Genomic DNA, 13,192 nt, shown 5'->3' on the forward strand with positions numbered 1-13,192 from the left:
AAATTCTTATTGTCTCTCCCTTCTTTGATCTCTACCTGTTTCAAGATCAAATACCTCAATTGGCTGATGTAATGATTTTTTTTCAGAGTAGTGTACAGCGACTGTTGATTTTAAATGTTTCAATCGTATGTTGCTTTTGTGTTCAACCAGGCGGGTCTTGATCTTCCTTTCTGTCTTCCCTATGTAGGGTAGCCCGCATGGGCATTTCAACAAATAAACCAAATTTCTGGAGTTATTATATGGCCTCCCACCTATTAGTCCTCAATGAGTGGTGGTATGGGGATAGGGCAGATCCAGCCTACGCGGTCGAGAGATGTTGTATGGGGGATCACACCTTACATGGCTATACTTTACTCCGCGCTGTTATGTAGATCCTTGCCCCCGGCTACGAAACTTGTCTTTCAAATATGGCGACCGGTGTTGTGGAAGACCGGGTGGTGGAAAAGGCTAACTCGGTAGACTCCCCTTTGGCACAATGGGCGACTGCCGCAACTGGCTACATTGTCCACTTTTCGGGACTGGGACCGCATTGGCATTTCTACTCTTGGGGATGTCATGCGGGGTTCGGTTCTAAAGCCCTTTCAGGATCTCCAAAAGGACTTTCAAATGCCTAAAACCCAATTTTTCAGATACCTACAGTTCCAACATGCATTACATTGAGGGGTTGGGGTCCCTGACTGAGTTTAGTCCCATAGAGGCTAAGGTATTTATGGTGGACCTCCATGACCACAAAATCTCTAAGATCTACCAGTCCTTGGTCACTCATTGCTCCTCCACATTGCAGTGTCCCACGGTGGCCTGGGAAGAGAACATAGGCCCGCTGGAGGAGGAGGAGGACGAGGACTGGGTGGAGGCTCTGGCCTCCCCGCGGGGGGGGGGCATCTATAGCCGTGAGTCTTCGCCTTATTCATTTTAAGTATCTCCATCGGGTCTATCTCACGAGTGTCAGGCTCTGGAGGGGGGGAATTAGTGGCCTCCCCGGTGTGTCTCCGATGTCAGCATGAGGAGGGTACTTTGCTGCATTTGATCTGGCGCTGCACCGCCTTAGCACGATTTTGGCGTGGAGTTTTGTCCTGCCTCTCTGAGGTACTCGTATGGGACCTCCCCAGCTCCCCTAAGCTGGTCCTGCTGCATGTTATGGACGATATAGGAGGCAACATATACAAACACCATCTTATGATACTGAGGTTCACCTTGGCAAAGCAGGACATTGCTAAAGTGTGGAAGTCTCCGAGGGCGCCCTCGGTACCCCTGTGGAAAAATGGCATGGTTAGCCGGGCTATGCAGCCCGGCTAATCTATCAGTGGATCTTACCCCCTCGCAAGAAGGCTGCAATAAAATTAATGAATATTTCTGTGAAAAAATGGATACGATCTATGCCTCTTTTTCCAACATCGAATCAAAGCAACCACAACCTCGTGTAACATCCCCAGTTCTGGCTAGCAGTCCTAGATTCGTCCCTTTTTCAGAGGAGGAAGTGGGCAAAGCTATGTTGGAAGTAAAATCAGGCTCCCCACTGGACTCATGTCTGCATCATATTTTCCCACGACTAACACCAATAATTTGCCCAGCTGTAACCAAAGTCTTTAATCAATCATTGAATTCTGCTGAATTCCCGAAGTATTGGAAAAACGCCATAGTTACTCCCTTACTAAAAAAAAGCAGGGTCTGATATCCATAACCCAGCAAACTATCGGCCTATTTCCCAACTTCCTTATTTGTCTAAGGTGATGGAGAAATTGGTCAACAGGCAGCTTTCCAAATTCTTAGAGACCAATGATCTACTGGACAGTTCCCAAACAGGGTTCCGGGCTAACAATTGCACCGAGACAACACTCTTGGCAGTGTCAGACAATATCAGAACCAAGGTAGATCAGGGAAAGACAGTCGCCTTGATTCTACTAGACCTCTCCGCGGCATTTGATACTGTCCCACACCACCGACTCCTGGAAATCCTAGCAGCCAAGGGTACCCGGGAAAAGGCATTAGGGTAGCTGCATTCTTTCATGCAAGACAGAACACAGTCAGTACGGATGGGTGATTTTGTTTCCCCTCCCCGGAACATCAAGTATGGAGTCCCACAAGGGGCCTCATTGAGTCCAACCCTATTTAACGTGTTTGTCTCATCACTAGCCGAAATAGGGAGAAAGTGGGGTGTTGGGATCTGCTCTTACGCAGACGACACCCGATTAATGATTTCATTAGATGAAGAAGAAGACCCTAAGGATAGGCTACTGAACTGCCTGACTGAACTAGCCAACTGGATGCACAACCATTGCCTCAACTAAACGCAGACAAGTCTGAGATTCTGCTGTTTGGTAGACATACACACCTTTGGGACAACAGCTGGTGGCCCACCACTCTGGGCACCGCTCCTATCCCAGCATCAACAGCCAAAAATTTAGGTGTGATCCTAGATAATACCCTGAGCATGAAAACCCATGTATCTACAATTTGTGGCAAAGGCTTCGCACTACTCAAGATGCTCTGGCAAGCTTTTCCATGGATTCCTACTGAGTGTAGGAAGATACTGGTCCAGTCTTTATTAATGAGCAGGCTGGATTACGGAAATTCCCTGTTTGTGGGAATGGCGTACTATCTGTTCGCGAATCTACAAGTCGTACAGAACGCTGCAGCAAAGGCAATTTGCAATTAAAGAAAGTACGACCCAGCCAAAAGCTGCCTGCGTGAGCTTCACTGGCTACCAATGAGACAGAGAGCTATCTTCAAGGTAATGTGCATAACGCATAAAGCATTGCACAACACAGGCCCTCGCATCCTAATAAATAAAATCAGATTCTATGCTCCCATGAGGAACCTGCGTTCCTGTACGGCTACTAGAGCAAGCAACACTCGTGTGAAAACAGCTAGGATGGGTGGACGGGCGTTCTCCCACCTGGCACCAAACAACTGGAACAAGCTGCCGCAGGAACTCAGACTAACAGACTGTTATTTGTCCTTCAGGAAGCAATTAAAAACATTTATTTTCCCAAAATCTAACTAAAACATAATCTTCACTCTGTTATCTGTTAACTACTCACTACTGTCAGAACAGCGCCGTGATATCCCATTGGGGATGATTGTTTGTGCTCTATAAATGCCATTGACCATTGACCATTGACCATGGATTTCTGTATGGGGCTGGAGATCCCTATCTTTGTGGCCAGGGGGTGCCCACTTAAGCATTATAAAATCTGGCGGCGATGGGCAGAGTATCGTGGCCTGGAGCTAGAACTTGTTTCAGTAACCAGATCAACTAACTTGGCGTCCCTCCCATTATAGGGGATATGTATTATTGCCCCGTGGATGTAACTGTACTGTGTCTTGGTGGTTGTGACTGTTTGTCTCTGGTGCTACTTTGGGGTAGGCGTGAGTGCGACGGGGGGTGGGTTGCGGGGTTTGTTTCTTTTTATTTCTTTGGTTAATATTGCAACTGTATTGCTCTTAATTTGTCCTATTTTGTTCCAGAAAATGACAGTCATTTCTATGTACATTTTCTGTGCATGAGTTTCTGGGTTACAGTGCTCTGCGATATATTTGTTATTTGACAAATAAAACCTGTTTAAAAAAATATATGAATGCCCCATCCATGTGTACTCTACTTGGAGCCAATTTTGTGCCGTTCAATCCATAATGTGAGTCAAAACATATGTGCCTTCCAGATTGCTGTTAACATTGAATGCCGCAAAAGATATGGAAAAAAAGCTCCAGTTTTATGTCTATAACTGACTTTACATACAAGACTATTGTACAGGCCATAAGTCTTGCTGACACATCGGTCGCTGCTAAAGAGGCTTTATTCCACAATGTTTGTCTTATCAACCCGATAGATATTTATTGCTATCTAAAATTTTAGAACTAAGGTCAGTGGTTTGTGATCTTTAGGGGGCTGTGAATTGATAGAAGGTAATAGATCATCCTATAATGACTAACAATACCATGCCATAGTTCGTAATACATCTAATCTCGGTGATGGGTTATAAAGCTCTTAAACACCATTGGGACACATCTGACAAAACCTTTCTGCACTTCTAAATATTGGTCTAAGATGTTGGTTTGAAGGTGAATGTCATGTGAAGAGGCTTGGCCAATAGACACCCAAGTTCAGATCGATACAGTCATCTCATCTCTCCCTACCCAGCTGGCATTTGAGCATGTATTCAAACAGTCAAACAGGATTTTTGATTGGCTACTTTAGTTTTGGAGTGTTGCACCTTGATGAAGACTGTATTTGGTCTGTTTTAATGTCAATTTGACTTGACAATTTGGACTGACTTGTGTTGAAGGAATTTGTGGTGAAGTCTGGGGTTACTCGGAAAGACATCAAGAGTACTTTTCTTCCACCATACTAAAAACGTTGCTGATGGTTGTTTTTCTAAGAGTGAGGTGACCGATATTTCTATTGCGTATAGTGATATTACAGAGGGCTGTAAGTTTGCTCCATGCTTATTGAACTACTTTAATTATTTTGGTGAGCACTTAGTCACCTGCTATGTTGATTGCCCTATTATCAAAGCAAAACCTCATCTGCTTTAAGGAGACAGCTCCGTTTTGTGATCCGGACTAACTGTTGACTTGACCATTAGCTCGGTTTTATGTAAATAAGTTGGAACAAAACATTGCTAAATGTAGGCTCCTAATTGTGGTCAGGCCTTATAAAGTTAGACAGCCAGTTCTGCTATGTATCAACTTTCTCCAGGTGATGAGGAATGTCTGCTATCTAGGTTTGAAATTTGACAACAGGGGTTCCTGGGCCGCTCAGTGAATCAAAAGCTCAAATATTTTACCTAATACTGTGCAAGTGCTGATAGCCAGGTGTAACAAGATGTGGAAAGGTCAAATTTGTACACCTAGGCCAGTTGGTAAATGGCCTTTTCCCCACTTATACACAAGAGCTGCAGTATATGTAACTGGAGAGAGGGTGTTTAACAAATTGTATAACTTGAGATAGAAGTACAGGGAGAAAAAGAAATATTTGGACTGTTGGAGAAGACTTGTAGCAGCCCTTATGCATCATCTGGGCAGGTTGTTGACTTAAGTAGCTCTCCAGACATTCCAGAGTTTTAATATAGAATTGCAGGTTTCTGAGAGTTAATGCTATAGCCGTATAGTGCACTGTTGAGGGCTATAGTGGTTGTTGAAGGCCCTGAACCTTAGTTATAGGCCTGAGACGCAGAAGAGGGCCTGTAACAAGGGAGAGGGTCTTTAACAACTGGTATTGCCCGAGGCAAAAGGGCTATAGGTTATTAGAATATTCCAGCCACTACGGGTAGAAAGTTCTAAATGAAAAAAGGAGAAACGTGAAGACAGACATTGGAATGTTGGAGCTTTGGGCTTACACCTGCCATTATAGGCCTGGAGCTACTACTTTGTCTTCAATGGAGCTCTCACCATTCCAATGTTCTAATATAGCCTTAGAGCCCAACGTAGCAGGCTCTACCGGCCATTTAAGGCCAGCTCCATCGTTGAAAGCCTGAGCCAAAGGCTTTTGTAGACATTGTAAATTAGGGCACACTCACATTTACTCCAAGACCCTCTGAACCATTTCTTGCTCGGAATTGCTTTTTATTGGGAAGCACTGGGTTAGGGGAATCGCATTTACACTTTGAGGGACCGCCATCTTAGGAGGAGCCCGGGACAGCGCACTAGCCTCACGCTTGCTCCCACCCTCCCCTTCTTCTATAAAATGAGGATATGGCCCCGACGGCGCAGCGGGCGGGCGCGCCAAAGGCAAGCCCGTCTGCGCCCGTCCGCGCCAGGATAGCGCCGGGCGCAGGGCATGCTGGGCAACATCCGCCCACCACCAGGTATGACAGTAGGGAATTGTTGGCATTACGACCCAAGATAGATGATACAAGTAAGGGTTGTCTCCCCACTGACCAACTGTGGGGCCCCTTTTCATGTTCACACTGTAAATGGACGTCTTCCTGGACATCTATAGAGATGCCCAAAAGCTCTGCTCCCCCTAAGCATAGTAGCAACAACTTCAAGGGAGGTCTCATCAATGCCCGCTCATTGTGTTGCCACAGCCAAGATATACACGATTTAATCATGTGTCATGATCTTGACGCTCTCTTCATAACAGAAACATGGCTCAACGACTCCTCTAATCCCGATTTGGCTACTGCCCTTCCCCCTGAGTTTACCATCTTCAGGCAGGACAGACCAATCGGGCGAGGAGGTGGGGTTGCACTCATTGTAAAAAAATCCTTCTTGTGCCACACATTCGACCTAGGCCATCTTAAGGGAAGCGAGAGTATCGGCTTCTCTATCAAGCTCAATGCCTCCACCTCTTTCACGGGAGGCCTAATCTATCGCCCTCCAGGCAATGCCACCTCCTTTTTGGACTCCCTAGATGAAATACTGGGGTCACTCATGTTACGCTACCCTCACTTCACTTTAATGGGAGACATGAATCTGCAACTGGAGTCGTGCGACGACCCACATGCCATTTGCTTTCAACATACCCTCAATATCTTTGGACTGGCCCAATTAGTGACCGCACCTACCCATCTAGCCGGTCACACGTTGGACGGTATCTGTTCCAACCTAGGTACTATGTCCACGTCCCCTCCCATTCCGCAAATTTGGACCGACCGTAGTTTCATCCCCTTTGACATTGAGCAAAAAGTCCAAGGTTTACCAACTATAAAGCGTTCCCAACCCTCCTTCTCGGTAAACTGGAGAAAGGTGACCGACCGTATTAAGCAGAACTCCCAGCCACTGGCACAGGCACCTAAGTTGGTGGGAGACGTGTCGGTTGACTCACGTAACTTTCACGTCTGGATAAATCAGATTATCTCGGACAACTAATCCCATAGGCGACCGTGTGAAGTGTTTCAGAAGGAAATTGAGCGCCCCATGGTATACCCAGGCCTTAACTGAGAGCCACCTACTTTGTAGGATAAAAGAAAGGAAGTGGAGGAAAACATACGACGAGGCATCCAGAGCCCTCTATGTTCAGCAGAGGAAACTATACCTCTCAAGCATAAAATCTGCCAAAAAAGAGTATTACACAAAAGCTATCAACGACGCCCACCAGAAGCAAAAAACGTTTTTTTCAATCGTTAAATCCTTCACCCACCCCAAAGCTCTCCAGCCTGAAATCCCTCCCTCTGAAACCTTGTGCAACAAAATTGCAGATTTCTTCGGGGAAAAAATTGCTACCATTCAAAAGGATTTCCCGCCCCCCCTGACCATTCCCATTCTAGGACCCCAGAAGCAGGTAGTCGATAACCATTATTCCCTCTGCAGGTTCCAACCTGTCTCCCTCCAACAGACCCGCAAAGCGATCATGGCCTGCAAATCAGGAGCACCAACTGACTCCTGTCCCCCTCGCATACTGCATCACTTAATTGAGGCAGTCAATCCGAACATCAACGCTATCATTAATGCTTCCCTAGACTCAGGGGTAGTGCCCAACGAATGGAAGAAGGCCATTGTGAAACCCTTGATGAAAAAGCAAAATAAATCCCCCACGGACCTGACAAACATGCGCCCTATCTCACTCCTGCCTGCTCTAGGAAAGATCACGGAGCAGATAGTGTACTGGGAGCTAAAAGCCTTTGTGGAGGACCATAACATTCTGCATCCCCAGCAATCTGGCTTCCGCCCCAGCCACTCTACCGAAACGGCCCTGATAGAACTCTCCGATTCCATCAAGTTCCTGCAGGATGAGGGAAGGAAAGCCGTCCTCATCCTGCTTGACCTCACAGCAGCGTTCGATACAATCTCTCATGCCATCCTGATTGATAGGATGTGTGAGATTGGCGTGACAGACACAGCTTTGGCATGGGTAACATCTTTCCTGACTAATAGGTCCCAATCTGTGTCTTTGGGTCCCCGTCTATCCAGCGAAAAAACCATTACATCGGGAGTACCGGAGGGGTCCATTTTAAGTCCATTACTTTTCAACATCTATATGGCACCCCTCCTAGCTGTGATAGTCTCATGGGATCCTTGTCACGTCTTACGCTGACGACACCCAACTCGTCGTCTCTATCGACAAAAACTGCACGGATACAGAGCTGCGATTCCAGAATTGTCTCACGGAGGTATTTCAGTGGTTGAATAAAAACCACTTGAAGTGCAACAGTGGGAAAACTGAAATCATACCATTGGGTAAAGATCTGCTTTTCTGCCCTAAGGATTGGTGGCCCAAAGACTCAGAGGCCCCGCCTAGTGCAGTGACCTCTGCGCGCAACCTTGGCGTGCAATTTGATGCAGCCCTCTCCTTTGATGATCACGTCAGGATCACGGCCGATTGCTGTTTCGGACTCATCAAATCTCTAAAAAAATTCTTTGACTTCCTCCCCATTGCGTCCAGGAAATCGGTTGTGGTCGCATTAATACTCTCTCGACTCGACTACTGCAATGGGTTGATGGCTGGAGTGAAAAAGTCCACTCTGAAGAAGTTGCAAAGTGTACAGCACGCGGCTGCAAGATTAGTGTTAAAACTTCCCAGGAAATCTTCAGCCTCAGCAGCATTAAATTGTCTCCACTGGTTGCCACTGCACAAGAGGATCCTTTTCAAACTCCTATTAACAGTTTTCAAAGCCCTGAAAAACACAGGTCCTAAATACCTTGCCAATCGTTTTGTTCACTATGACCCCGTACGATGTTTGAGATCCTCCGGTGGTAACCTTACCAAGATCCCGAGGTATAAATACAAAACCAGGGGCGGAAAAACTTTCACAGTCCTAGCAGCAAGGGCCTGGAACAACTTGCCTTTAAACCTCAGACTGGGCGAGACTGAGAGTCTTTTTAGGAAACAACTGAAGACATGGGTCTATCAGCAATCTGATACTTATGTGATGGCCGCTATTTAGATTTTTCATTCTCTAATCCCATCCACGCACGCTTAGCGCCATGATGCTCCCTCCGGAGCGATAGGCTGCGCTTAATAAATACCCACAAATACAAATACAAACAAGGGAGCATGCCTTTAATAGCTGGTAGAGCCTGCTAAGGAGGGCTCTAAGGCTATTAGAACTTTCCGCCCCTAGAGGGCAGAATGTTGTAATTAGTAAAAACAAACGCCTCTCGAGCCTGAGCCACAGTTGTGAACAAAATCAAACACTGGAATGTTGGAGCTCCGGGCTTCTACCAGCCATCAGAAGGCCAGAGCACTCCATTGTTTTCAATGGAGCTCCCAACATTCCAATGTTCTAATGATTGTTAAATCCCCTCTCTCTGAGTTTTAGACCATAATTATGGTTAAAACATGTAACAAAGGAAAAGCGATTCTACAACTGGTATACTCACTGCCAACAAGCTCAGAATGCTCTTTCCAGTGAAGATGAAATGAGAACTGATGGAAGATTGGAACAGATGGTCCTTTCCCTCCATTATTAACACTCTACCGTGCCATTGCCTTCAACCAAATGTGTGTCATTCTAGTATTCTTATATAGGATTCAAGTCCCCTGCTAAGGTCTTAAATCACTGATTAATTGCACTCTTCCCAAGTTATAATGGATTGCCTGAGGAGGTAGGTGTTTTCTGTTATACTGTAGGGGTATACAGTTCCCAATTTATAATGGGAAAGAGGGCAGTTTCAGCTAGGATTGCCCGAGGAATAGGGGTATACTATTAAATTAATCTACCCATTAAGAATAAAATATTCTAAAAAAAAAGTGATGGTTACATGAGAGGCATCTCCAGTGTGATGCAGAAAAAACAGAGATGCTCCTATTTTGGCAAGTGAAACACTAATAGTTAAACAGGTGCCTGCCGTCAGTTGACAACAATATTGGAGTCCGGCTGGATGGTGGGTTCTCCCTTCTACCTCATATTCTGTCCATGTCTTGCTTTGGCTTGCTGCACTCAGTCAGAAAATGTCCTGATCGTCTTGCTCAAGGGGCTTATTGGACGGTCGTCCGTGCTTTGATAACCTCTAGTTTGGACTATTTTAACAACTTATACCGAGGCCTACCAGACACATGGATTAAGAAACTTCAGGTGGTACAGAATGCTGATGCTCACCATATCTTGGGTATTCCTAAGCACGGAGGCCAGTTTCCATCATTTGTGTGATCTACTCTGGCTTCCTGTTAAGAAAAGGATCCTTTTCAAGGCTCTCACTGTCATATATTGGGCGTTTTACAAGCGTTGCCTGCACGCAGTACTCGATCGATAGGATGGTGCTCTAGTTTTGCCCCAGGCCATTGCTTAGGAATTGTCATTTAGGAAAGCTCTCAACTTCCACCTGTTTGTAGCACGATAGTGTGGTTGGAAGTGGATGGACCTTTGCAGGTACAGCAGCAGGACACACTGTGGAGTAGCCATGCCCCTTATAAATACACATTCATTCATTCATTCATGAAACCAATCGAATCGTTAAGCAGAATGCCTTCACTGGCCATTATTGGCACCCTGCCATACTGTTGGATTAGTGGAGCTGCCAGAATTCCATTCTAATATTTTTGGGTGTTGGTGAAGATTATTGTCGGGACACATTAAGCTGAGGTTTTCCATCTTGTCTGATTTTTTGGGAGGGGATTTTGTTTTGTTTTCTGGTCACGTAATCTGAAGAAACAAATGGCTTACATTGTTCTTTTTGGTGTTCTAATAAGAAAATAAATGTTCTTTAAAATACAGTCTTTAGTCTAACGTTATCTGTTTTCTTTCCAGCCGGGTGGGTTTGGACTGGGCATGTTCCATGGCTAATATTCTTCGGGAGTTGAATTCCAGCTCACAGTGGCACAGTGTAATGGCCGCCTTCACTGATCACTGCGTGCAGCAACTTCCTTTCCAGCTAAAGCCCACCAACATCTTTACCTTGCTGGTATTGGTTGGATTTCCCGAGGTAATCAGATTTTTTGATCCAAGAAATAATGCAAACTGCTTTATATTTAAATCTAGGGATCTTTGTACTGCTTAGCCCATTGGTAGAAAATTGCTGCCAGTTTTTAACCTCTAGTTCTAGGTGGCGCATAGACATGCATAATAAATGTAGTAGGAGCTGTATGTTGTGTAACCTAGTATGCATGCCCCAATTATTTTGTGCAGGTGCACTTAGGATGCGTAAAATGTGATTCCAGAGGAATAAGAGGGAGATGAACAGATGCAAGACAGAGACAGTTACTCATGGGCCTATTAGAATATTTGCATTCTATATGGTGACTTTTCTTGCTTGAAATTCAGTGTGAGTGCTTGGTTATGGGGCCCTTCATTATCATTTATGAGTGTTGGAATACTTCCACAGATTTTGCTTGATCCATGAAACTATTAAAATATCATATGCAAATAAAATGTAAATACCTTCAAATTAAATAAATAAATTGTTCATATTGATGTTGGTGAGTTTTCATGCAGGCGTTGTGCATCTTGGAACTATGCCTGAAAATGGGAGCTATTTACTTTTCAAGTGTATCGTATGCCTTCTGGCTATTCTTTTATTTTATTAGATGATACTTTCTTATAGAAATATACAGCTTATTATATTTTCAAGTAGCTCTCCTGTTCAAAATGTTTGAAGTGTGGTATGAAGAGAGCAGGCAATATTTTACTGCTTGTTTGAAAAGCATGAAATAGAAAGAGGTAAACATTGCTTGGAATGCCATTTATAGATGTAAGTGTGTGTGAAAGGAATTTGGCTCTTTTAGGCTAAAATGGGTCTTGTTTGTTGAGCTGACAGGAAGAAACAAAAGCAACCAGGAGCTCAGCCTTCTATCAAAAACACCATTGGTTGATGCGGAAGGACTTACAGGCATTTATTAGAGTTCCACCGAAATGGCTGTTGTGTATCTTTCCCCCTTTGGATTTCTTCAATGGTCCCTGAGATGCAAGGTCACAGAGCAATGATGAGTCAGCTTAAGTGCCAACATTGGGGCTCTTATGAAATTCAGTTAGTTGGTTAATGTTGAAAAGAAGCTGTACAGTGAGAGGGCCGCTTTCAATCATATCTCCACCTAAATCAGTGTTCCCATGATCTCCTTTAAGCTCTGGAAAGCTGCAAAATGCTAGAACTATCGTACTTTAAACTGGTCAGTTTTCTGGAGCCTTCCTCGGCTAGCTTTGTACACAGATGCCCATCTGCCGCACTGAGTCAGTTCAAAAAAGCTGTTTTATTTGCCAATTATGCTGCCCATCGAGTCCCTTTCAAGCAAAATCCAGTGACACAGCTGAGGATATTTATAAAAACAGCTGGGCATGGTTAGATTCAAATCTTTCTGTGGCTCCAGAACAATATCCGTGACTTGTGGGGATCCCAGTACGTTTTCTAACCCAGAATCCCCCACAAATATTGATGTAAACCTTCTAATCTTCCCTCGAGGTGACCATGAGGGTGGTCAGTAAGGTTGTTGGGGCTTTAGGAGTGGTGAATCTGGTCCGATGCGGGCCTGTCCCCCACTATTCTTTTTCCCTCCAGGGTTGACATGCTGTTGGGGCTTTAAGGGTCGGCTGAAGTCTGCGGCCTGGGCATTCACCCCACCCTTTATCTATTTATTTCCCTGGTGTCATGGTAGACTTTGTGACCAACCTCATTTGAGGGAAAGGGAGCAGATTGGATGTAAACTGCAACTCTTCAAGACTACTCCATGGCGGGGACAGAAAAGCTGAAGTTCTTCACCTGCTTTTAGAGATTATTTAGTTAAAAGAAAATTCTTTTGGTGCACACAGCAGACAGATTTTCTCCGCCACTGACTTAAGCGATTAAACAGACCCATATATATATATATATTCCATTGTTTGCTCTACTCCTATAAATCGAAAGGTAGTCGGTGTTTTTAAAAATGTTCCTACAAGAAACACGGTGCTGCCTGCAATAGAAACAGACACTGCAGAAGTATCAATAATTTTTTTCTTGACTTTAGTATCTTTTGACTGAGTTAATAAATACTGGTAGTAGTTCATCTGAAAGTCACAACCAGAAACCCCTTTGATTTTGTTGTGATGACCCTATAACCCAATCACTGGTGGGAATTTGGACATCATCCCCAGTGCACTTTGTAAATCCTTTCCATCTGCAGCGATATAAAGGCACATGTTGTCCGCATATAATTTTGCTTTTGTCACATTGAAAAGACCACATTTTAACGGGGCTTTTTTTCCGATTGCTTAGGTCTCAATAAACCAAGCGAAGAACAGTGGCAATGATGGACACCTCTGCCATGTCCCAGAGAAAGTGATGGCAGTGGTTGTGGAGGTTGAGACATACTAGTATTCAATACTTCTGGAGCAGAGATCAC

General features: G+C 44.7%; 1 protein-coding gene across 1 annotated transcript in view; it reads left to right on the forward strand.

Moving 5' to 3' along the window:
* The window catches only part of ZZEF1 (zinc finger ZZ-type and EF-hand domain containing 1), a 1,733,356-nt gene that overhangs the window by 1,138,380 nt on the left and 581,784 nt on the right, over nucleotides 1-13,192 (forward strand). The window contains exon 41 of the mRNA XM_086954803.1: nucleotides 10,632-10,806. Coding sequence (XP_086810929.1) covers nucleotides 10,632-10,806 — 175 coding nt within the window. The remainder of the gene's footprint in view (nucleotides 1-10,631; nucleotides 10,807-13,192) is intronic.

Source organism: Lissotriton vulgaris, chromosome 2_1, assembly GCF_964263255.1.
Source record: "Lissotriton vulgaris chromosome 2_1, aLisVul1.2, whole genome shotgun sequence".
NCBI lineage: Eukaryota > Metazoa > Chordata > Amphibia > Caudata > Salamandridae > Lissotriton > Lissotriton vulgaris.